Source organism: Sinocyclocheilus grahami, unplaced genomic scaffold (assembly GCF_001515645.1).
Source record: "Sinocyclocheilus grahami isolate Dianchi unplaced genomic scaffold, SAMN03320097.WGS_v1.1 scaffold4.1, whole genome shotgun sequence".
NCBI classification, from domain to species: domain Eukaryota; kingdom Metazoa; phylum Chordata; class Actinopteri; order Cypriniformes; family Cyprinidae; genus Sinocyclocheilus; species Sinocyclocheilus grahami.
The window spans coordinates 3,318,963-3,345,063 of NW_015505183.1; the positions used below are offsets into that span (position 1 = coordinate 3,318,963).

At 37.2% G+C, this 26,101-nt stretch overlaps 1 protein-coding gene across 1 annotated transcript in view; it reads right to left on the bottom strand.

The window, feature by feature from the left end:
* Window positions 1–26,101, bottom strand: part of LOC107583421 (rho guanine nucleotide exchange factor 10-like) — a 51,059-nt gene that overhangs the window by 3,515 nt on the left and 21,443 nt on the right. The window contains exons 4-28 of the mRNA XM_016269626.1: window positions 24,828–25,133; window positions 24,309–24,345; window positions 23,935–24,023; window positions 23,604–23,660; window positions 22,998–23,185; window positions 21,939–22,055; window positions 21,023–21,134; window positions 20,800–20,909; window positions 20,213–20,290; window positions 19,894–20,073; window positions 19,366–19,482; window positions 19,083–19,175; window positions 18,604–18,774; window positions 17,771–17,916; window positions 17,426–17,616; window positions 14,887–15,002; window positions 14,668–14,795; window positions 13,359–13,459; window positions 12,878–12,996; window positions 12,703–12,789; window positions 12,016–12,227; window positions 11,722–11,879; window positions 8,404–8,575; window positions 6,541–6,557; window positions 5,465–5,527 (exon numbers count right to left, since the gene is read on the bottom strand). Coding sequence (XP_016125112.1) covers window positions 5,465–5,527; window positions 6,541–6,557; window positions 8,404–8,575; window positions 11,722–11,879; window positions 12,016–12,227; window positions 12,703–12,789; window positions 12,878–12,996; window positions 13,359–13,459; window positions 14,668–14,795; window positions 14,887–15,002; window positions 17,426–17,616; window positions 17,771–17,916; window positions 18,604–18,774; window positions 19,083–19,175; window positions 19,366–19,482; window positions 19,894–20,073; window positions 20,213–20,290; window positions 20,800–20,909; window positions 21,023–21,134; window positions 21,939–22,055; window positions 22,998–23,185; window positions 23,604–23,660; window positions 23,935–24,023; window positions 24,309–24,345; window positions 24,828–25,133 — 3,165 coding nt within the window. The remainder of the gene's footprint in view (window positions 1–5,464; window positions 5,528–6,540; window positions 6,558–8,403; window positions 8,576–11,721; window positions 11,880–12,015; window positions 12,228–12,702; window positions 12,790–12,877; window positions 12,997–13,358; window positions 13,460–14,667; window positions 14,796–14,886; window positions 15,003–17,425; window positions 17,617–17,770; window positions 17,917–18,603; window positions 18,775–19,082; window positions 19,176–19,365; window positions 19,483–19,893; window positions 20,074–20,212; window positions 20,291–20,799; window positions 20,910–21,022; window positions 21,135–21,938; window positions 22,056–22,997; window positions 23,186–23,603; window positions 23,661–23,934; window positions 24,024–24,308; window positions 24,346–24,827; window positions 25,134–26,101) is intronic.

Genomic DNA, 26,101 nt, shown 5'->3' on the forward strand with positions numbered 1-26,101 from the left:
AGTGGGGGGGGGGGGATTTGATGTTATGAGCAGTATGAAAAATTACTCTCTGTAATGCATTTCATTATATTTAAACAAACCAAATCATAATCAGTATCAACATGTAAGTGTTTAATAAGCTTTAATGCAGATCTAACAGGCTGGAGGAAAATTAGACATTGCGCAATATTTCAGACATTAAGAGAAAAAAATCTATCCAACCATTAACCACTAATGGGGCTAAAAGAGTTCCTGAAGTAACATCCTTTCAATTTAAAATTAAACATTGTCCATACATAATTGATGCGATAATGAAGATCTATCTGAACCCCAAGAGTCAGTGCAGCTGTTTTTGTGGTGGCGACCCTGTTTGTGTCATTACTGCACACACGAGTGAGTATTTGGGTCACAGGAGACAAAGCCATCAGAGACAAAGACCACAGCCTGTATTATCGCACCCAAACACACTGATATCAGTCTTAATCCCTTCCACGAAAGACATAATATGCATTTCAAGACTTTCATTCCACGCTTGATAGAGGATGACTCTTCTGCAACTCATAAAAAAGGAGGTTGTTCGTATTACAATGACAAATGGATTCAAAGAGCTTTGGTACATTTGTAATAAAACAGACAAACACCAGCACATATGGAACGCAAACAATCTGTTCAGCAAATCTTTTAGCAGCCGTAAAATCTATTACCAGATGAAGGGATCATGACCATGTCTGCCAGTTATTTCAGTAAATGTTACAAAAGACACTGTTGTACAGACAAAGTGATGTGTGACATTGGCTGCAAGATTTTGTAAGGTGAGTCCAGGACAGTCTCCATCTCTCCAAGGTCAGGACACAACATAAAGGAATTACGCTACCAATCCCTCATCCTAAAATCTGCTCTTACATTACTGAACATAAATCGAACTTAAAAGGGTTTCAGGTTCTCTCTGTCTGAGGTAACTGCTAGCCGTGCAAAATGATTGTATTCAGCTGTACTGAAGTGAAACTCAACAACTGCAGAAATATGATACAGACGAATTTCCCTCCTTTGGAAGTTCACACCATTCTTTATGCGAGAAAAAAATTATTCAGGTAAAAAATGCTTTGTAGAGTCAATACTCTGTAAAATAAATCTTTACCAGCATTTTTTTCCTTCAGTTTGAGGGTTGAAACTGAATGGATTTACGATTATTGTCAGCAATAATCGTTTCTGTCCTTCAAGGTTACTCAAACTTCACCTCATTTCATTGACGAGTCACTGATCTGCCAACAGTAAGACTGAAAATACCATAAAATCCCAAGAAACACCTCAGAGACAAGTAAAGACAAACACGGCAAGGGAGGCGACCAGCACTGCCTTTCATGAACGAAATCCTGCCCTGACAAATAAGCCCCAGAACTTAAGGAATAGCCGGGCATGATCCGACATACTCGGCACAACCAAGCTGAAGGATTCTGCTGGCCAGCCAGAGGCAAAATGGTGCTGGAATTTAAAAGACAATAACCTGCATTTTAGATAAAGTCACTTCTGTTCAAAAACCAGTCTGATGCATTCAATGATGCCATATGACATTACAAAGCAATCCTGATGGTAACCAATGCATTTTTTGGTGTATAACTTAAAATGTTTAAAAAAGTAACCAACTACAGCTTGATGGACAGTTTGTAAGCACTTCCAATAAACATATTTCTGCAGGGAATTGAACAGTAATCTGGCAGGTCCACACCCTTATAAAGATGTTCAAACGAGCCTTTCAAATCCAGCTGAGTAGGTACCAACAGCCCTTATTATTGTTAGTCACCAAATCTAGGAAGTTTTCCTAACAACAGTAGGTAAGGAGATACGCCAAAAGATGACTGAGATCTGACCAATCAGATCGAAGGAAACTTTAGCAGGACTCATCTTGTCCAAAGTGTTGTGTTATATGTAGAATTAGGAAGTGTGAGTTTATTGGATTTATTGAATTAAGCAGTCATATGAAAATGAGTAACCTCTAAAACTAAAATATTAGAGGTCCTAATCATCACTTAGATAAAATGTAAAATGCAAGATTTTTCTTTCAAGCACTGTTGTAAGCAGCCGTGAATCAGCTTGAGGGAACTACAGCTGCAGTCAGAGACACACCCTGATACTCTCACACAGGAAGTCCTTCTTGTGGCCAATGCCTCCATGCAGACAGTTTCCTGTGTGGCAAACTGCTACATAAGCTCATGGTGAGGGATTGCTGAACTCTACTCAACCTCACCACATTTTCCTTCAAACATTTGATCTCAGAAAAAAAAAAACCTCCCCATCCAAACAAAACACTGTGATCGAGCTGACAGAGCAATTTCCTCTTCTAATGAAGGTCAGGGGGAAGCATGGACTGACTGTTAGAAACAAATCCTTGATGTATCTAATAATAGATTAGAAAAACATTGTTCTGCAGCTGCACAGAAGCATATCATCTAAATGAGGTCTTTTGCAATGTTCCTAACTTCCTACAGAACATACAGTGTGGGGTGGGCAAATATACTGCCAGTGTTACACAAGGGCGTTTCAGATTAGGGCTGCTTGATTTGGATTCCCAAGTTTGGTGTACTTGTTTGTAGGGCTTCAAAAATTATTTGATTATATATCAATATGAGTGGTATTAAAATAATAAACACAATGAGAAGTTTTACTACTGTTTTTCCCTGTAAAATTAAAATGACAAAATTCCAAGCAGAAAACTGCAGAGAGTCCTGAAAACTTTACTTTTGTTGCTAATCATCACTTAGATAAAATGTAAAATGCAAGATTTTTCTTTCAAGCACTGTTGTAAGCAGCCGTGAATCAGCTTGAGGGAACTACAGCTGCAGTCAGAGACACACCCTGATACTCTCACACAGGAAGTCCTTCTTGTGGCCAATGCCTCCATGCAGACAGTTTCCTGTGTGGCAAACTGCTACATAAGCTCATGGTGAGGGATTGCTGAACTCTACTCAACCTCACCACATTTTCCTTCAACATTTGATCTCAGAAAAAAAAAAAACCTCCCCATCCAAACAAAACACTGTGATCGAGCTGACAGAGCAATTTCCTCTTCTAATGAAGGTCAGGGGGAAGCATGGACTGACTGTTAGAAACAAATCCTTGATGTATCTAATAATAGATTAGAAAAACATTGTTCTGCAGCTGCACAGAAGGATATCATCTAAATGAGGTCTTTTGCAATGTTCCTAACTTCCTACAGAACATACAGTGTGGGGTGGGTAAATATACTGCCAGTGTTACACAAGGGCGTTTCAGATTAGGGCTGCTTGATTTGGATTCCCAAGTTTGGTGTACTTGTTTGTAGGGCTTCAAAAATTATTTGATTATATATCAATATGAGTGGTATTAAAATAATAAACACAATGAGAAGTTTTACTACTGTTTTTCCCTGTAAAATTAAAATGACAAAATTCCAAGCAGAAAACTGCAGAGAGTCCTGAAAACTTTACTTTTGTTGAGAGCAGCAAGTTTTAAAATGGTCTAAAGCCATATAGCTTTGCATGATGAACGGACAAACATTTATTAAATGTTATTTACTTTTTTGGGATAAATTCACAGCACTAAAGACATTAACAATTAACACTCAGTCAGCTGTTGACAAATTTTGCCAATCAATTTGCATTTAAATAACAGGCCGCTCATGAATTTCACACAGCATAAGGAGTTAGGAAAAATGATATAAATGACCTCAAAAGTAATGTACTTATGAATAACGATCCTTCCCATTTCCAGGTCTAGAACAACATGCAGATATTAGACATAAGGAGAGAACATATTAGTGAGGATCCCCCAACACACAGTCAGAGCGTGCCTGGAAACAGGCCGCTCATGAATTTCACACAGCATAAGGAGTTAGGAAAAATATATATAAATGACCTCAAAAGTAATGTACTTATGAATTAACGATCCTTCCCATTTCCAGGTCTAGAACAACATGCAGATATTAGACATAAGGAGAGAACATATTAGTGAGGATCCCCCAACACACAGTCAGAGCGTGCCTGGGCTCCCCTGTCACTATTGAGATTTAAATGAAGCTTCTTTATTCAGCTCTGGAGAATAAAGAAACAGCCCTCTCATTAACAGAGCACATGTGCAGTGAGTGACTCAAACCCTATCTACACATTCAACACATTTGATTCATTTATAGACAGGTTTTCATACTAAACCCCACCTCTTCAAGATAGAAGACCCTCTTATATGATGTTGCAATGAACAAGTGCCAGAAATACCACACCATTCCAGTGTGCCATAAAATTGGGCTATTCTACTATTTCTACTACTATTCTGTTAACTGTTTCAGATGAACACAAATATAAAATAAACTGTGATTAGTTGCTTAACATGTTGGTCAGAGGGTCTCTTTTCCTGTCTAAGTAGGTGGTTCTTGGCCAGAATAATGTGCAATATGGACCAAATCTCATGCCGTTTAATCTGGCTATGCAAGACTAAGTTCCTTAGACTGCATTTTACCAATCACTCAAGAAAAGACATTTTGGCAGAGATTATGGTTCAAGAAGATTACAGCCCCAGTCCTAAACCCAGCTGGTGTTAAAGAGGCCAACATGCCTGCTGCCAGACTGACACTGTTGGTTATTTTGGGAATATTTGGTGAGGATTATTAAAGCCCAATGTGGACATTTAATCACTGAGATCTGAGCATTCGAACATTTGAACCACTCACTCACACACACAGACACACACAGACACGCACACAAAAGCATTAAAGCTATTATGTAGCCACCATTAAAAGCAGAAAGACAGAGAACAAAAATCAATGGTGAGGTCATTTCTAGTATAATCGCTCTCTGAATAGCTTCCTGAACACACTGGTTTGCGTTGAGCTGCACAAACGGCCCATTCAGAACAACTAATGAAAATGAAACAAAACCAAATGCTGGATGAAATCCAAACAACTACAATGAGCAGAAATGTGAAATACTGACACACTAAGGAGAGACTCCACCCCTGATATCCCCTAAAAAGCTTTTCTATAAATAAGGTGTAAAACTTCAATTCAATAATGCCAAAAACAGACCTTTTTATTTTGCTTTAAGGAAAAACAAAAGCAGACCAAAATGACCTCATCTGAGTAAGAGAATGAACAAGATCTGTTTTTTAAAGTGTTAAATGAGGTAACAGAGAAAAGAGACTGTAATTCTTTTCTTCCACATGAAAGAGAAATCACATGACAAAGCAACTGGCCCACTCATGATGTCATGTTATTATATAAACATAAATCAGCAGAGTCACCTGTAATGGACTGTAAGGACTACAAATGACAGGGAACAGTTTCTAAGGGCTTATCTTTGAGAATGATAGTGTAGAAAGAAATACTTTTGAAGGGATATAAGTTGAAAAAACAAGTTTAGTAAGAACTGAATTAGCAATTCTACTGGTTGTCCTTAAATTGACATTGGTAAATGTATAGGTGAGTATTTTTGTGTTGATGTATTGTAGTATACTGTACCTGGGAGTATGTTGTTGACAGCTGTGGCGATGTTGATGTCTTGCAGGTGGTCGAGAGTCTGAACTTAGAGTGGTTACAATCATCCGGGTTTAAATCGCGCTCAAATTATTTGATTTTGACGCAATATTTACACTGAAGCTGGCAGTCGGCTATGGTAAGGGACATGACATTTCCGGACCAGGCGCCGAGTGGTGCCAATCACAACACACACTGGCCCAGCTAACCAATCACAGCACATTTCGTATTTCAGAAGGCGGGCCTTCATTGGATACAGGAACTATTCGAGCCATTCATGCCAGACTGGGGAGAGAGGTGTTGTAATAATGTAAAATATGTGAAAAATAATGTGTTTTTCGAACAACCTAGCATGCGAGCCTGCTCTAGTACACCCCTAAAACAAAATCTAGACTTTGTAAAAGAGCATAATAAGACCCCTTTAACAGGGTTTGACAAATATATGTCCCACAAGCACATCAGAACCACCACATTATTAGACTGGTAAAAAGAGAAAGTTTCGTATTTCAGAAGACGTGCCTTCATTTGATACAGGAACTATTCGAGCCATTCATGCCAGACTGGGGAGAGAGGTGTTGTAATAATGTAAAATATGTGAAAAATAATGTGTTTTTCGAACAACCTAGCATGCGAGCCTGCTCTAGTACACCCCTAAAACAAAATCAAGACTTTGTAAAAGAGCATAATAAGACCCCTTTAACAGGGTTTGACAAATATATGTCCCACAAGCACATCAGAACCACCACATTATTAGACTGGTAAAAAGAGAAAAAGAGAACCTGGCTCTTGCGTTTCTGCACATCAGAATCTGTGATATTCATCTCATTTAAGATGATCTCAAATACCACTTTCTATTTGCATCACTGATTCCTATTTATTTCCAGCACACCTCTCACATATTCATCCCTCACTCTATCTTCCATTCCAGCCAATCGTTTAACAGTAAGCAGAGCTGTTGAAGGGTAATGAGCTTAGTGAAGCTGGCTGGATAGCAGGTCAGTGTGTCATTGTCTGCATGTTGGAGAGAGAACACATGGCTTTAATATTTTGAGATCACAGGCCTTTCTGGCCCAATGTGCTGTGAGAATGAGTCAAGAAACAGAGTTTTTTTCACTCTCTTAAGATAAATTAGATAGTTGCTAGTGGCATCACAGCATTTGGTCAAAACAATATAGACCCACACATATATTTAAATTAGGGCTGTCAGTCGATTAAAACTTTTCATCTAATTAACTACATGTGCCGATTAATTAATCGCAAATTAAATTTTGCTGTGAAAATACCCCATATAAATCATTTAAAGTCATTATTGTGTTAAATGAGAAAAATGTCAAGTAGATATTACAAAAAGTAGCTTTAGAAAGAAATATTTTATTTGATTCAACATAAAATTCATTAAACAAACGTTTAGGCTAGAATGGCCTAACATAAGCTATAAAAGAAGATAATTTGAGAAACATCTCAGTATTTTTTGTTCATACAATGAAAGTCATTTGTAACCAAATCAGCTTGGCTACCAACATTTTTCGTTTTCTTCTGGTTTCCAACATTCTTCATTATTTTCTTTTATGTTCCATAAAAGAAAGTAAGTGATACAGGTTTGAAACCACATGAGGGTGAGTAAATGATGACAGAATTTTTCTTTTTGGGTGAACAATCACTTTATTTACTTAAATTTTTTAAATATATTTTTTTATTTTTTTACTGAAATGTTACTCTATATACGAAACTAAAACTGCCAGCACGTTATGGTTAATGTCTTTATGAGTGTAAGTAATTGAGTTATTTATTCATTCGATTTGTCCAAACTGCTGATTCATTCAGGAAAGAAGTAAATGACTCTCTTTATGAATGGGCCATTAAATCATTGGTTCACCTGATTCGTTCAAAACGTGGATTCATTCAGAAACAAATCACCGCTTTATGTTGCTCAGAGACACACAACAGTTCTGCTGTGGCTTTATAGGTAATATTTTCTTAGGAAAAATTGAGCAAAACAGATAATATTGTGACCCATATAAAATACAGCACAATATTAACTTCTAATTTACTGAACTGTTGTTTAAAATCACATTTGCACTCGTGCTATTCGGGACAAAAACAGCACTCATATGATATTGCGCTGGCTGCTCGTGTGATATTGCTTATCGTATTATATAAATATGAGACAAAAACTCACACGGGCATTTTTTGCCCCAATATCTTACATTGTAAAGACATATAACTGAATTTAGGGACTACATTACGCAGTGAGTTGTTGCCCTGCATCACGTTGGTCAACAGTCAACTGTATGAAATGTAAGATGACGTATTGGTCTGGGATGGAGCGGGTGCATTAATGGCATTAAAATATTTTAATTGCGATATTTTCTGTAACTAATTAATTAAATTAACACGCTAAAACAACAGCCCTAATTTAAATATGCAAATAATAGTCTAAAGTCATGCAGAACCCTTGCAATATTCTGTCCGTTGGGTTCATTGCAACAAACTTTTTAAGACTTAATGAAATGAGAGCGTAGGAAAAAACATCTTATTTCATTCTGAAGTCATTATCAAATGATCATAAATTGAATATCTAGGTGTAAACAAATCAAAGGTTCAAGTTTTGAACAACAATTCTGTGTTTTTCTGTCAATATGGGGTGCTGTGTGTACATTAATGAGGAAAAAAATTAACTTAAATGATTTTAGCAAATGGCTGCAATATAACAAAGAGTGACAAATTTAAGGGGGTCTGAATACTTTCCGTACCCACTGTACATACATAAACATATATGCATGTTTTATAATGTTAATATATGTTTGATATGTTAAAATATACTAATATTTGGATTTTATAGTAATAAATATATTCTTGAAAACTGTAACACTATTTGCTAAACTAAAACCTGGTCGTTTCAGGAGCAAAACAGGTGTCAGTGCAGAAATGTGTGTGAAATGTGCTGTACTACCTCCACAGTGTGTGTCTGTGTGCTGATGATGAAGATCTGCCCTCCTGATGAGGCCCAGACGTGTTCACCCACCACCAGCAGGGCTTTAACCGGCAACACCCCCAGCTTCAGCACACGGGCCCCTGACTCGACCCAGGAATCGTCTGTGAGGGAGAGAAAACACATGAAGACAATCTGAATCTCAGATATCAATGTTTGCAGATGTACAGAGAGTATAAGGGTTTGTTAACACTGAGTGTGAAAGATTTCATGTGAAACTGAGAAATTAGGTTAAAGGTTACATATGATGTTGTCACACAGAGGGTAGGGCTGATACTACATCCTGTGCTTCTCACCCACACTTTGTGTGTGGGTTTCCTGCAAAAATATGGTGACCTCACAGCATTCAGAGAGCAGAATGGAGGCGTGTTGAGTGTTTGTTTAAGTCACAAAGGCATTATTGAAGAGAGCCCTGACAATCATCGAGGTTAAAGAACACCTCTCATGGTGGAAATACTAGTACCAGTAGTATTTTTAACCAAAAAAATGTTGGATCTCATCCTGGAGCTGGTGTTCTGACTGGGTATCTATTGGCAAACCTCTTTCAGCATCAGCTGAATGTTGAACTGAATGATTCTGTTACAGTCTTTTTTTATGAGCTAAATTTTGAGAACATATTCTGACATTTAAAGTAATTAGATTCAGGAGCAAGTGCTTCTTTTAATGCAATGAATAAAATAATGGCAAATCAATCAACACATTAGATATTTGTAAGTTTAATCATTTTATTAAAGACAAATTACTGTAGGAAAAATGTGGCTGGAGCCACTGTGGAACGTGACACACTATTTTTCAAAAATTATGATTTGTTTTTCAGCAAGGCTGGATTTATTTGATCAAAAACACATATTATGATATATTATTAGAATTTAAAATAACTGTTTTTCATTTTATTATATTTTTAAAATGTAATTTATACCTGTGATGGCGAAGCTGAATTTTCAGAAATCATTCTAACATGCTGATTTGCTGCTCAAGAAACATTTCTTATTATAATCAATGCTAAAAACAGTTGTGGTACTTAATATTTTGTGACATGTGATATGGACAATTTTGAATGATGAAAAGATAAAATGGAGAGAGAAGCTAAAAATAAATAAATAAAAGAATAAAATGTTTAATAACATGATTTACAACATGTTTAATAACATTTAAACTGACCCATAATAATCTTCACAAATCACTGATAGCCTGGATCTGTTTCTGCCTGCACCTTCCCACCCTCCAGCGTATTTGAGCGGATCTTTATTCAGCCTGTTTGCCTCAAGAGGCTCTGATTACATAACACCAGCGCCTACACTGCATTCCCAAACCCTCTCTCTTCGTCTCTTGCTCTGATTCAAACAGACTTGTGATGAGCAGAGTTGTAAGAGGAAAAAAAGTGTTTTAATGAAGACACAGATTTTAGTGATTAAATGTCAATCTTTACATTAGCACTAAAGACGTTCTGTATTCAGCTGAATGAATAAAATGTAAATGAAGACAGACTTTGATTCAGAACACAAGGCTCATGATCTGATAATGCTACCACATGATGAAAATCTCATTGTGTTATTGCATTCATCTGGAACTGTGCAGTATTTCTGAAATGGCTCATCCAATGAGTATCACTAAACGTTAAGTATTACATTATGTGAATACTAAGAAGAGAAAACTGGAAAAAGTATTATAATGCAGTTATATAAACTACCAGTTAAAGTCTGGGGTCATTCTTTATTCTGAGTCTTTTGGTTCTTTATTTGATCACAAAATACAGTAAAACTGCAATATTGTGAAATATTACTACAACTTTAATTATTTACTACTTGAATATATTTTAAAATGTAATTTATTCATGTGATGGCAAAGCGGAATTTTCATGAGCCTCTAGAAATAATTCTAATATGCTGATTTGGTGCTTAAGAAAAACAGTTGGGCTGCTTAATATTTTTGTGTGTGTGTGTGTATATATATATATATATATATATATATATATATATATATATATATATATATATATATACATATACACACGCACACTTTTTTTCATTGGTGGAGAAAAATAGAATAAAGTTAACAAATTTATTAGACCACCACCCAAGCTGTCCTAAACTAACAGTATTGGTGATTACCAAAATCATTTTTTATGTTTCTGTAATGGCTAATCCACCAGTATGTGTAAGCTCTTTAGTCACAGTAGTTTTTCTAATGCTAAAATAATTATAGTTGTCATCCATGAATTTTTCAAATGTACTGTTTTACAAGAAAGGCAGAAAAAAAATAAAAATAGTAAAGCACTTTATTATTATTATTTTAATTTTATTCAGATGCCCAATTACAGATATTTACTTCCAGTCCTTAATAGAAAAATAAGTTTTAATGGTTCAATGTTACACTTGATTAATTTCTGACTTCTGAAAGAAGTTGAATGTGCCGGATCAAATTTGGGAATAAAAATGCAAATTCATAAAGACCATTTAGTTGTTTCAGTTTGTTATTTGCCTAATAAATGAAAAGTTTTTGACAGATACCTAAAATATTTGTGTTTTCTTTTTTATCATGACAGGTGGTCTAATAAATTTGTTAAGCACTGTATATATACACATATATATATATATATATATATATATATATATATATATATATATATACACACACACACACATTGTATGGGTCCAAATTAATGATTTTTCTTTTATATAAAAAATCATTAGGATATTAAGTAAAGATCATGTTCCATGAAGATATTTTGTATATTTCCTACTGTAAATATAATAAAACTTCATTTTTGATTAGTAATATGCATTGCTAAGAACTTCATTTGGACAAATGTATTTGTCAGTATTTAGATTTTTTTGTATATATATATAAAGTATTAATTCTGAGTAACCAATTAAGCTCAATCAGCATATTAAACAATATCCCAAAACTATTTACTAAATATCTGTGGCAGCAGAAAACGAGCGAGAGTGAAATGGAATATGAGCGTTCCACAGAGAAAAGCAGCTGTGGAAAGAATTAATGAGAGACAGGGAAAAATATTTTTAAACGTCTCACTTTCCCTGAGCACTTTCCAGAGCTTTCCCTGCTGAAACCTGCTTAGACTAGTGTGAATTCTGAAGGCTAGTTTATGCTGGTTACTTAATGTCATAGTCTCGCTGTTCACCAGGGATGGGTGGATTACTTTTCCTAATACCAAAATAAAAGTCAAAACCCTTGATAACTCTTATCAAGATTAATACAGCAATCACTGCAGAAAAAAACTCCTTACCATCAGCCCTGGAGTAGACAACCAGAGAACCACTGACCAGGCCTGCATACAGACACCCACTCTTGTACACCAGACATGTGACGCTGGACTTATCAGGGGAGAAGAAGTGCTGCAGACGAACCTTCTTAGACCGTTGGCTGCTCTTATACACAGATATACTGACAAATAAAACATCAATTCATCAGATTAGACTCAGGTTAATAGACTAAGAATCGCTAGACAAACAAATGGAAGACATCGCACTCTCCTCTTCATCTATATGGTGTTTGTGGATTTACTGGTTGATGTACACACCTGCCTTCCTCCATTCCCAGACACACAGTCGGTGTCTCACTGGCTTTCCGGTCATCAGGCTTTATCTCGCCATTTTCCAATGACTCACCCAAGGGCACATACGTCATGCAAAGAATACGAGACTCCACGTTGAAACACTCAGTCACTTTGGGATTCGAGTTCTGCAATGCCACAATGGAGACCTGGCCCATGTGATTGGTGCAGCTGGCCACCTGAAAAGAAAGAGATTATTTCAGAATCTACACACCGATAAAAACATCTCACTGTTTCTTTAAACTGTTCAACAAAACTGATATGAATACTAAAGTCTGAGGCTTTTTCCAAAGGTGATGTCTCAGATCGATGGTACACATGCTGAGTGCTCTTGAAGGAGTGTAGCCCATTATTGCAGGCTCTTAGGTGTCTCAGAGAGGAGAGTTATTATATGACCTTCTATACAGCATAAAAGCCTTTAATGCAACCTTACACTCACACTGTCCACACAGAACAGTGTTTAATGATGCTTTTAGAGCTCAAAAGAGCTTTGAAAATTATTAAATGCTATTTCAGGTCAAGTACAATTTGGCAACAAATATTGACACACACCAGACTGACAGATTCGTCCCATGTTGGACTCTAATAAGGAAGCTGAACTGATTTAATATAAAAGCATTTGAAGTTTTGACCGTAAATAGTCTCTAGACTCACCCACACACATCCGTGACCCATAACAGGCACATCTGCAGTGCTGTCAGTGTTCAAATGAGGCTCAGGGTTGTGAACTGCACACTCCACCTAACACAAATACACAATGGTTTATTAGACCATTTTTGCTATTATAAACAATACTGATAATGAGGACGCAAGACGCTCGCTTTGTCACCTTGAACTCCTGTAGTTTAGACATGACCACAGCCATCTGCTTGAGTAAGAGAGGATGGTTCTGCTTCCTCATCTGATTATCATCTTCAGCACAAAACCAGCCTTGGATGTTGTCTTCTACTATAAAAACACATTACATTAGTGAAGCTTTCCTCAGATTCTACAAACCAATAGTATTCCCATATGTGTCCTCCTGTTGCCAGTATTATAATCCATTTGTCTGCACTGAACGTTTAGTTCTGGCTCAGCTGAGCGATTATTCACACACTAAACAATATCCAGCTGGCACAACTTTTTTTTCAATGTATTACGAACATGTTTATTTTGAAAATACGCTGGGAACATCATATTAAGGTGTTTAAATGTGATTTCAGACATTTTCGAAGCAGCTTTGGGTGCTTTTAAGTCCTAGATCTCTAAACATAGAAGAGTCATAGACAAAGACAGGATATGGAAACAGGAGCACATTACATGACACATACGTAGAGCCAGTTTAGCCATCTGCAGATTACTGATCCAAGCTTGCTTGATAGATGGACTGAAAGTGTTGAAGACTGCTGTGAAGAACGTGGGTCTACCGTACCTTAAAGTGTCAAAAATCACAAAGACAGTTCAGATTCTTCTCTGAAAAAGCTTCAACAATAGAAACAATACACATTGTCTGAATTCATTGTAAGTGCATCAGGCGGTATACAAATCTCTTGGGTAGTCTAAATATCTCAGCACGGGTTCAGCTGGTCTGGCAAAAGGTCAGACATCTGGAGAAACAGACAGGGTCCCATCCTGTTTATCAGTGACTCTGCAGGATATGATTTAATAATTGGCCAGTTTCAATACTGACCAAAGCACAGAATTGATAAGTTTTCTACACTGTTTAATTTGGTAATGGTTAGTATTTTTATGACTTGAAAGGGGCTCTTCAACTTTCATTGTGCAGAAATAATACAGTAGACCAGAACCAAAATAGTGAGGCATGTAATCCAGACTACTCCCACCACTAACTCAAAAAAGTCAACAGCATACATTTTCCAGAAGTCACAGTGTGTAAGAGAGATTTATGTTATCAGAGGAACTAGCTTGACAGCTGAGAGTCTAAAGATACTTCTATAATTCAGACACGAAAATCCAAGCATACAGTCGCTAATAATCTGTGTGTGCGTATGTTTTTGACAACTGCACACTCCAAAGCCCCTGATCCACAGGAGGAGGATAAAAACAGCACAAGACAGTCTTGGGGCTCTGATTAGGGACTTAAGGTCATTCTTTAAGCACCGAGTCACATAAACGCAGACATGGCAGTTTGATAATTAAAAAGCCTGAGTTTTAAGACATTCAGGAAGATCAAATAAATTCTAATTATGGTATATTTCTGCTCTCTAATGAATGATAATAATAATACAAAAAAAAAACAATTGCAATGTAACACATTATGAACACAATATGAACAATTAACTACAATAAGGAGTTAAGATTAATTACAATTAAATATGTAAATATATTTATAGCCCTCAAAAAATTTAAATTGGATCAGCAAGATTTCTTTATAAAGAAATTAATACTTTTATTCACCAATGATGCATCAAATTGATCAAAAGTGACAGTAAAAGACATTTATAAAGTGACAAAAGATTTCTAATTTCAAACAAAGGCAGTTATTTTTACATTTCTATTCATCAATGAATCTTGAAATCAATTTTGTATCAAGGTTTCCACAAAAATATTAATCAGCACAACTGTTTTTAACATTGATAATAATAAGAAACGCCACGGTCAAATCGAGGTCACACATACTTATCTTGTTTTCCTGGTAACTGTAGTTGTATCCTACAGCGATCAGCTGCCCGAATTTCCTCCTCTTTCTTTAAAATCAGGCGCTGGAGACCTGAAACCCAATCCTGAGCCACTGACCCATTAACATTCTGGAAAGAGAGAGTGTAAAATGGAATTTGAGTGGTAAGAACTGTGTGCACCCTGGTTTAAAGATCAGCATAAGTGATATGAACACCTCACCTGATAATTCCCCTTCAGACTGCTGATCATGGTAGAGATCTGGCTCACCAAACCCAGGTCATGGATCAGGTTCTGTAGGTCCTGGTAAAGCTGCCCTGGACCCATATACAACTTATCTGCAAATGAGACACAGCCGATTGAAGTTAAAACTCCAAGTAATATCAACATCATAATGCTATTTGTTTAGTTTGGGGCCATTAAAATTTCCTTTCTTCACTAGCTATAAGGATTACAGCTGAAACTGAATCATATTATACAGTGAATCATTAAACGCTGGTTCAGATGAGTCATTATGAGACTGTGCTGTCTGTTTCCCAAATACTGTCCCATACAATAGACTGCTTTGTGCTGCTCTGCTCTTCCAAGATAAAGAGAGAGACAGAAATGTAGAGTAGAGAGTGAGGGGGAAAGGAGATAGAGAGAAAGAGAGACAAAAGGAGCAAGAATGTATTTTCTTCTAGTCAGAGCTGAAGTAAAATGAGAGTCTCTCTCTCTCTCACACACACACATGGATACACCAAAGAAACATAAGGCTCGGAAGGGAGAGTCAGCCATAGGCCAAATGTTGCCTTGACAACTAGCTGAAATATGTTTAAGTACTAAAATTACTAAAACTAAAACTGAAATTAAAAATTAAAGTTATGAAGAAATATAACAAGCAATACAATTACTAAAATATAAATTTAAATTAAAAAGAAAACTATGAAAATATAAAAATACAAGCAAATACAAAATATGAATAAATACTATAATAGTACAAAAATAACACTGACAAAGACCAAGGTGGTACTTCAGCACTTCACAAAGTTACTAACTAAACATAACAGAAAAACTACATAAAATTTAAACTTCAGGTTTAGCAAAATTAATACATGTAAAATGGTACTCTGGAACTTCTCCATAACCTATTCACAGCATCCGTAACAGTGACATCACCTTCCCTCCTGGTAGCTTTTATTCTTCATGGTTAATTAAGAAAGAGGCTTGGAATGCAAGAGCTCTTGATTCAGTGCTCTAGTTTGAATCAGACCAGCTCTTGCACACAGACTGTGTTTTCAGTAACCATAGAGACAACACCATTCTTTTTCAAATGCGCAGAAAAGTTATTTTTCTAACTTCAAACATTAGTGCAACGGCACAGATAGTCTGGCGTGTTTCATCTGTGTCTAAAACTGTAAAAGCTTAAACTAGCATCCAATTGCCTACAGTGTTGTACTTTTACAGTGTGGGTTTTTGCATAATGTCTTGTAAAATCCCACCGGAGTCCCTTCTTTTGTCACCTCAGCTGTGCTGAATAGAGCACACGCAATGAAACAGGAAAAACAGTCTTTCCTCTTTTGTTCAGCTTCGTGAGTCAGTCTGACCCGTTCTCTCCAAACCACAAAAACAGAGCAGACAGCCTCCGAGGAGAGAAAAGACATCCTCAACGGCAGATGATTTTGAAAAGAAATGTTGCAGCATTAGGGGTCAAGCACTGAAGGGCTGTTTTATTATTAGTCTGTGTTTTCTGCACTGGAGTCTATGAGAGCTGCAGAATCCAAGAGATACAAATATGTAAGTCAGCACAACATTATAGATTTTCATCAAGCATTACATTAAAACCCATATTTACAAATGCACTGGAACAGCAGGAGGAACCCTTTGACTAAAATCCCTGAGGAAACAAGCAATCCAGAAGAGATGACTTTTAGTGGACTAGCACAGTGCAAAGCGAACACTTCAAAGCATCCTGTTTGGCTTGGTATAATGAGGAGAAATATTGTGTTTTTAACTTCTGTGCTTTAAGCAGAAAGCTTTTGAGTTCTCTCTAGTACCCTTTTCTCTCCCTATCCCCATCTCTCTATAGTTTTCTGTCTTTGCAGTTTTTCCTGACATGTTTCCATCAATAATTTATTTTCAGGATGTTACATTAAAAGCCAGACTTCAATCATGATTCTGTCAGACATGTCAAAATGTCTGGGACACTGGAAAAGCACAGTGAACTGTGTCTGACGCCAATATCTTCAGAGTCATATTTTCCACAGAACAACATGGAATAATCTATGACATCTTTATCTGGATGTGTCAGAAATCTGACCATGTTTTTTTTCTTAAATGTCACATCTCTGCACATTTAAAAATAACATAAGTGCATTGTTGCTTAAGGGTGGTGCAGAATGAATATCTCTCTAAGCACTTCCTCCTATTGCTACAATCACTTGGCTATGTTAAGTTTTTTGATTATTTTTTAAATCAAGCTGAAATTTCTATCCAAAACAACTTCCAGCACTGTATCTACAGCTATATTCCTTCTGGAAAAGCCTCATTCAAGGACATAGTTGTGGTCTGGGTTGTGATCTCTGTAATTGATGGCCCAACCAGTGCTTGAATGTGAAAAGTTTGGGTTTTTAACCCAGAACCTGAACCACCATTTGACCTTGACCTCCAGTAATACATGAAAATGACTCCCAGCACCAAGATTCAGTCAGACTTTGAGTTAGCTACAGAAATTTGCCACAAAGAAGATTTGTTTTGTTTTGTCTGTATAACAGGAACTTACTAGGTTTAGCATTAATGACGACTTTATCTCCTGAGTGCGAGGGGGGAAATCGGGAGTCGCCCATCTCCTCACTCGAGCCAAACTCTACGACCTCAACCAAACTCAAAGGGACGCTCCACTTGAGCAGGAAGCGTTGTCCTGAGGGAACACCTTCACCTCCAGCTCCCACACTCACGCCATCCTGAGAGGGGCTGAAAGAGAGAAAGGCAAAAGGCTAGACTTATGTGGAGATAGAAGGTTTTACTGTAAAGATTTAGAAATTTAAATATATTCTGGAGCGATGCTGTGCTAAAAAGTTCAGACTGACAGTTATCACAGTTAATGGATGTGTGTAACGGGTCATACCGCCAGTTAGGGGTGGCACACATGAGCACATCATTCAGAAGAAAGATTCGCCGTTCTTTTGTCTTAATGATCTCCCCACGATCGTTATAAACGGTTTCCACAACGTCATCAGAACGAATCAGATAACGGCTGCCGCTGCTCAGCAGCTGAGAGACAGGGAGAGAGAGATAAATGGAGAGAGAAGCAGAAACAGCAATAAAAGGACTGAGCTGGGAATAAAAAATTTAAGGGTCCTACTTTGTCACAGTCATTCATCAGTTGACCCTGGACACACACACACACACACACAAAATGGTCTGAGGGTTGATTTGAGGAGAAAAATGAAAAGTATAATATGCTAAAAACATTAAAATCTAACATCATGTTAAAATTTAACATCATTAAAATTACATCATTTTGAAATATTGAAAATATTCTAACATTAGCTAAAACAGGCCATAGAAGTTAAAAGCTAAAATGTGTTTCATACTTTATGTTAGACTCAATTTATAGAGAAAAAAACACCTATCCATCCACAAGAAAGAGCAAGCAGTCACAGAGTGCAAAGTTTAGCCAAATATATCAGAGCCCCAGATGGTGTGGAGCATTCAAGCTGGTTCTGTTTACAGGATTGGCTCAGTACTGACTTCATATGAGTGACAGCAGGGCTTCACTAAAATCAAGACACACTCTGGATTTAACCTCACAATGTGAAACTACCAAATGTCAAATAACAAATTTGACTAAACACCCACACACATACGCATTCATGCATTTTTTTTTTAGGTGTACTACTGTGATCAATCTGAGGACAGGTTCTCACACCAGGTCTCAGAACAGAGGGGCTGCAGTACCTTGCTGAGGTAATGTTCATTCATAGCCTTAGCGATGTGTCTGATCTCACAGCGCTGATCTGCCTCTCTTTTCCTCTCATTTAATTTTTCGGCAAGGGTTTCCAGCTCAGTGAGAGCCATCTGAAGTGGAAGACGGTCGGGATGACCCACCGGCGTGTTTTTCAGCATGTCCTACAAAGAGATAATGGATGTTAAAGTAGCCTGTGAAAACTACGACAACAGAAAAACTGAATGAATAAAAACCTAAGCATATATGAAACCTCTTATGTGAGTTCATGAACTACATGAAAGTGACTCTACATCAGGGTGACTATTGATGTGAAGCTGATCAGAAGGAAAGAGGCGCCCTCTTCTGGAGAAGTCAAGACATTTTTAATATTTAAGTATACTGGAGTACATGTATTTTTTTTAAAGGTAAAAGAGCTGAAAGTTTGTGTGTGTGTGTGTGTGTGTGTGTGAGAGAGAGAGACAAGACGCACTTGCAGCAGCCGTATAAACTGAGGGAACCGCTGAATAGGCTTCATCATCAGTCCATATAGGGTCAGATGGTCTTTACTGGTTTCCTGACGATGCTATGGACAAAACACAAACAGTAAAGCTCAAGAATGAATTATGCACAAAAATATATACTACCGTTCAAATGTTTTGGGATTAGATCACCAAAGCCTTGAAAGTTGTGATTTACATAGCAGAACAATGTAGAACTGGCTGACGTAATTACAGCGGCACAGGAATATTCTGGACTCTTTTGGGATATCTAACCTTGAGGAAGTCAAGGAAACTGGGCTTAGCGGCACACGACTTCCGCACCACTCCCATCGCCAAGCTGACGTTATTCACATATTCACTGTAAGCGTCCAACACCATGGACTTAGAAAACTGCAAAAGAGACAGAGAGAGTGGTGATGGCACAGATATGACAGAGGAAACAATTATGCTTTTTTTTTTTTTAACGAGATTGTTCCCTCATGAACTGCAGGAGTTTTTACTGATGCAGATACATTTTAGACACACACACACACTTCACAACAGATGGTTAAGGGTGGAAAAAGTTTGTACATGTAGAAACTTAGATGGAGGGTGTGGTGTGTGATTAAAACATGTAAGTCCAGGAGTTAAGACAGGGCACACAGGCGCTATATTAATGTAGTCCTTTTCACATAGAAAAACACAATGTAATAAAATTCTGATTAAAAAATAATGAAATCCTTGAGATGATCAGTGCTGTAAGTTTTCACACACCAGAGCTCCCACAACAAATCAATTCAGTCATAAAATCAGATATCTCACCGATGCTACAAACACGTCTCCGATCATCTCCAGCTCATCCCAGTCGGACACACGGCTGGCCAGTGCCATCTGGAAAAGGGCATGGCACTGCAGGATCTCCCGTATACGATAAAACACCACCTTACGTTTGCGGTCACTCAGTAAGCGAGGCTCAATCTCAGCCAGCGACTTCTCGTATTGCTGTTATGTGCAAAGCATGTAAAAATAATTTATATTATTGGATAATTAATGTGTGCAGAAACTTACATTATAATGCATTTAAAAACAAATTTTCCACTGCAAAGTAAACCAGCACAGACAAAAATAGTAAAAAAAAAACCTCTAAAATTCTCTTGAGCGCTTCCAGATAATTCTTCTCACTCTCTAGAATCATCTCCAGAATGCACCTCCTCATCACCTGTTTACATTATCATGAACACACAATAACAGCATACGGGGCACTTAAGTCACACACAGAAAATGTATGAATGTCTTGAACTGGTATTTATTTGAAAGAAATTACTTCATTCACTACTGTTCAAAAGTTTAGAATCAGTAAGATGTTGCTGTTTTATTTGATCAAAAATACAGAAAAAACAATAACATTGCGAAATATCATAATTTCTGTTTTAATATATTTTAAAATGAAATTTATTCCTGTGATGGCAAAGCTGAATTTCCAGCAGCCATTACGCCAGTGTCACGTGATCCTTCAGAAATCAGTATTGCTGTGGAAACCATGATGTATTTTTCAGATTATCTGATAAACAAGATTGCAATTGAAATCTTTAATAATGTAAAAGTCTTAACTGTAACTTGACAAATGCATGCTTGCTGAATAAATATTAATAAAAAAATACTGACCCCAAACATTTGAACAGTAATGCATATCCCCCCCCCCCAAAAAAAGGCTGTGTGAGGCAGTACCTGGTGTTGAGAGAGCCCGTCAGGCGCAGGTCCCAGCACTGGGTCCACATTAAAACACTCCACCTCAATGAACAGATCTGACTCTTCATCAAAGCAGCTCGGTTTCTTCTCTAAGGAAATAATGATGAATCAAATTAATTAAACAGAAAGTGGCATTTAATCAAGATGACAATCATTTGTGAATTAATTAATTAAGCTGGAGGATGTACTACTGTGCTCTTACCATGACAGAGAGATCTGGTGCGGATGAAAGATCGTCCCTTTCTGACCGCAGCTTTGGTTTTCTGCAGACCATCTTTAGTTCCATCTTTGGCTGCTTTTACGAGCCGCTGCATCTGTAACACATGCAACATCATTCAGCAGTGAGTTCTGAACTACAATCACTTAAAATAACAAGGGGGAATTCACTAAATTTTAGATAAGATTCTAAATGTGACAAAATTATGCAAATCAGGTAACAATACACAAAAACTCTATAAAGAAGCCTATACACACTGCAATTCCCGATTTATTTTAGCAAAGTTAGCTTCAGGAATAACGCACACAAAAGCATTGCAACACTTTAGTGAATTCACCCCTGAGATTTCAGATCATTTTAACTGGCGTTAACAAGATGAACCCATCACCATGGAGAATAACTATCCTACTTCAACATAAGATCTCAACAAGACATGCATCTAAACACACGATGAAAAGATTGATACTGACACCAGATGAGTAAAATGAGGGCTGAGAGAACATGAAGACTGATGGATAAATAAGAGAAACAGCGACTGCAACTGCAGCTCCGCAATTGCAAATCTGCAGAACTATTCCAAATGCATTCCCATTATTCCAACATTTAATTAATGTTTGCCCTGCTGTGGCAGTCACTGAAGGGGAAAATCATATACCAACAATGTTTTCAAATACAGAATGACATGCGAAGCCACACGTGAAGTGAGCATGAATGAGAGCTAAAATTGTGAACAACATTCACTCTCCACAGATGACAACAGCAACATCTATGGAGACACAAACAGATGTTTAGTGGGGATGACGGAGGTCTGATGATTTCACAGAGGAAGCCCACCACCAGGACAACTAGCAGAGACGGAGAGCTGTCAGTCAGACTGACATATGCTTTCTTGTACTTTTACCTTTTGCTCATGTTTGTGTTTGAGCTGCTGTAGCTCTACTGTCCCCACTGTGTTTACCATGAGATCTCGCATCTTTCTCTCATAGTGCTCTTTCAAACGTGCCAGATCTTCAGACAGCTGAACAAGGGGCAGAGAACGAGTTACTGCACACAGCCGCCATCACTTCATTCCCTCATTCTATTCAGAATCTCACTCCAGTAATATACCTAATGTCTACATGGCATGCTGTTGTTTACTATTCACTGAAAATAAAATTCCATAATATTTAAATAATTTGATAATTATTTATATTATTAATTGTCTTATAATAAATATTTTTCTGTAATGCCTGATAAATCAACATTACAAACACTTTTTTTTTTTATAAATAAATAAATACACAAAAATGAAAATCAAATTAATTCTGAAATAATTCTTAAATACATGATTACTTATTTTAAATAACATTAGGTAAAGATTGTGTAAGCATGAGACAAAATTATTGTTGGTTATAAATGATGGCATGTTAGAGATTACAATTCAGAAATTTTACTTAAAAAAAAAAAAAAAAAACTTCCTTTAACGCATTTAATTTTGAGCACTTCCTCACAAATGAATCTTAAACCTCACACACACACACACACACACTCTTAAACAAACTCCCACAAATCCCTCTCTCATTGAAGGTTTCAATATTATGACTCCATTTGTTCCGCCAGTTCAGAAATAAACCAATGCCTTGGCCAGAGACTTTTAAATAAACACACACACACAGACACACAGAGAGTATTGACTCAAATAAACCTCTTCTATTAGATCAGAGCTTACACATACAAACAAAATCAAAACCATTACAAGCAGGCTGAAGTCTTTTCCCATTGTTTCTAAATATTAGTGTGGGCAAATATGAAAAACCTATGATCCATGTATCAGATCTCATTACACACAGACACCTCTAAACATCTTTCACACTAAATCTCTGCTGTTCAAGCCAAAGAAACAGTTGAATTATAGACAGCAGAGGAAAAAAAGAGAAATAAGAGAGAGAGAGAGAGAGACGGTATGAGTGTGAATACACACATGTGTTTTCTTGCTGGGTGCACGGCCCCTGACAAAGGCATCGGGGAGGCCATTCTCTCCATGTCCATTCTCTGTGTCACTGGCTTCCTCATAGCTTTCAAACTCACTGGAGCTCCAGCCGTTGTCCAGAGAGCTGCTGCCGCCCTCTTCCCCGAACTCAACATCATCATAGATCATCTCATCTGGGTCTGACATGCACACAGTTTTCACATTATTCAAAAACAGTTATTATTACACATTATTACAATCAGTTGTAACATCAGAGCTGTCAGTCACATGACACTGTCTTATTGCTGAGTAGGCAAATTTTACTCTCAGTTTTAATATCTCTCACATTTTCATAGCCAGGCTACAGGGGTGGAAAAACTATTCATTTATAGATGCATCAATTCTCTCAAACAATTCTGAATCAATCAACTAATCTGAATAAGAATCTAATTATTAATACCTGTAGTTATTTAAAACCATATGCAGGATGAAACGGATATAAAATGTGCAATGTGGTGTGGAATCACAACATGAAATTCCAGCTGTTACCAGGACGGTTAATAAACATGAACAAATACATCACACAATAAGTTAAAGAAAAAGACCAGATGAACACACCTGTAGTGGATCCAGAGTTCTCTCTTGGTACATCATCATAAATCACTTCATCTGGGCCTAAAGCAAACAGAAACATGTCAACAAACACACAAGGCTCAAATTCTCATGTCCAACCAAACCAAAGCGGTGCAGTGGGTCTCAGAGTGTGTGCACAGTATGTGTTAACGAATCCTCTGAAGGAGGCTGAGCACTTCTTCAGTGAGAAGGAAGGAAATGTCTGAGATTCTCTTCAGAAACAGGAAACAGCTAAACAAAGCAAACAAGGCTTCATACATACATTCACATAGAAATCTAAGCATTTGATCAGCTCAGCAAAATGCTAAGAACTTACTTTCCATCCAGGCCGTGTTCGCTGGGTCTGACACCCACTTAGTAAGAGCATCTTCCTCTCTGATGACTGGACACTCTTCACTGAAAACACTGGGCATACCACTTGAAATTAGTATACATACACACTTCCCTTTACATATCCATCTGTGTTTGCACTGCAGTATTCAAATATTATTATGAGAACATGAAGTACAAACTATTTTGTACATTAGCATGCAAACACAAAACCACCACACAAATATAGAACGAAATACACGAAGATAGATAAAAAAAAGAGAAATAAAAAGAAGTTTCATACAGCAGAAGGACATTAATATGCATCTGACATCTCAGAGGAAGTAAAGCAGTACTGCACATCTGTGCGGTCTCACTCACCTGTCCACTGGAGTATTTCCTGCTCCCACCACAGTCACTGCAGGACACAACGAAACAATTCATGCATTAAAAGAATAGCACAGATAAACAAACTTGCCTGGATATTTTTCATAACTGTAAAAATCATAATTATAAATTGAGCCTACATATGAATTAGTAAAATGGTAATAAAAATGTAAAATACTGCGTGTTAGAAATGGTTTTGTGAAATGTGTATACGTTTGAGAATACTCATGTAAAATTTAGTTAACATTCAGGCTACTGTTACACTTTAGAGAAAACAGGAAACTTCATCACAGCCAAAGCCACAGCTAAAATTATCCCCAACTTCCTCATGGCAAAACTTCATAAAAAATAAAAAAGGAGAGACCGAAACAGATAGCATGAGAGAAATGAGGTGAGAGCAAGGAAAGTGAAAAGAGATAGGATATGAATGGGGATGGTAAACCCCCTACTCCAACCAGACCAATGGAAAGAACAAATTAAATGGAAACAGGTGGGAATAATCTCTCTTTTTACCATCTTCATCCATAGAGAAGTGTCGGATGATAACTGGGGTGGTGTAGGTTGGTGGGATCACCGGCACATTTGAGGGCGTTGCATAACCACAGGGCACTGGCACTGAATACCCAGAGGGCAACCCAGGGCTACTGGGTACATCCTGAATGTCTCTTTCACTCTCATTGGCTGAGGGAGAGGAAGGAGGGCTGCTCTGCTCTGACAGCAGCTGCTGCTGGATAGGGCCGATGTCAATCACAGAGTAGGGGCTGACTTTGAGCTTGGAGTTGGATGCAGAGGTGGGAACCACACCAGCACCTCTGTTCACTATTGATCAGAAAGTACAGTGACTTATCAGGAAAGTCTGAGACTGTAAGTCTTCTAGGAAAGTGAAAAATACATTTCCATAGGAAAATACACAGAAATCTCAGTTTCTGCAGCTATTCTAGTGAATAATCATTGTTAATTCATATTATCTTATGTGGGAGGGATTCCTGATACAAATACCTACATTAACGAGTTAGAGAGAAAGAGACAGATGTAACCTCAGAAACCATGCAAGAATGAAAAAAAAGCAATTGGATGCAGTGGGCTGCCACCAAAATGGCTGGTGATTGGATTTCCAGTCAGTTATACACAAAGCCGTTGTAGTGGGGCAGACTGATAACTGTACACAGCACAAAAAATGAATTGTGATGTTTCATGCTCACGAAAGGAAGTGGTTAATTGCACAAAACTCAGTGTAGTCACCACAAACCATCACAACAAAATACCATAGGACAGGGGTTTTTCAAAATTTTTAATAGCAAGGATGTCTAAATATGATGGTCCTGCGAGAGACCCCCTTCATTATATATATCAGTGTTTCCCAACCTTTTTTTAGTCGCGGCACCCTTTGGAAATTTTAACAAACTTGTGGCATCCTACAAAATACATTTTGTCACAATATTTGAATTTCTAACTTCGATGTGATAATTTGAAAAGTATAGATATTCGGTACAACAGGGAAGAACTGCAGAATATAATGTCATACAGATATTTTTTATATTATTAAAACATTTTGTCCATCAATGGTGGCAATCAGTAGGCTAATTTCTAATGAAGAGACCAATTTATATGACGGATTTTAATGTAGGCTTTTATACATATGTAAACATTATTTAATCACCATTATAACTAGCTATCTCACAAATTTCTGCTCATTCAGTGTTTTTTTATTTTACAGTGGGGTAATTTTGGTGCAGTAGTACGAGATAGCTTGATTTCAAACTTTGAATTGAATAAAAAATGACAAG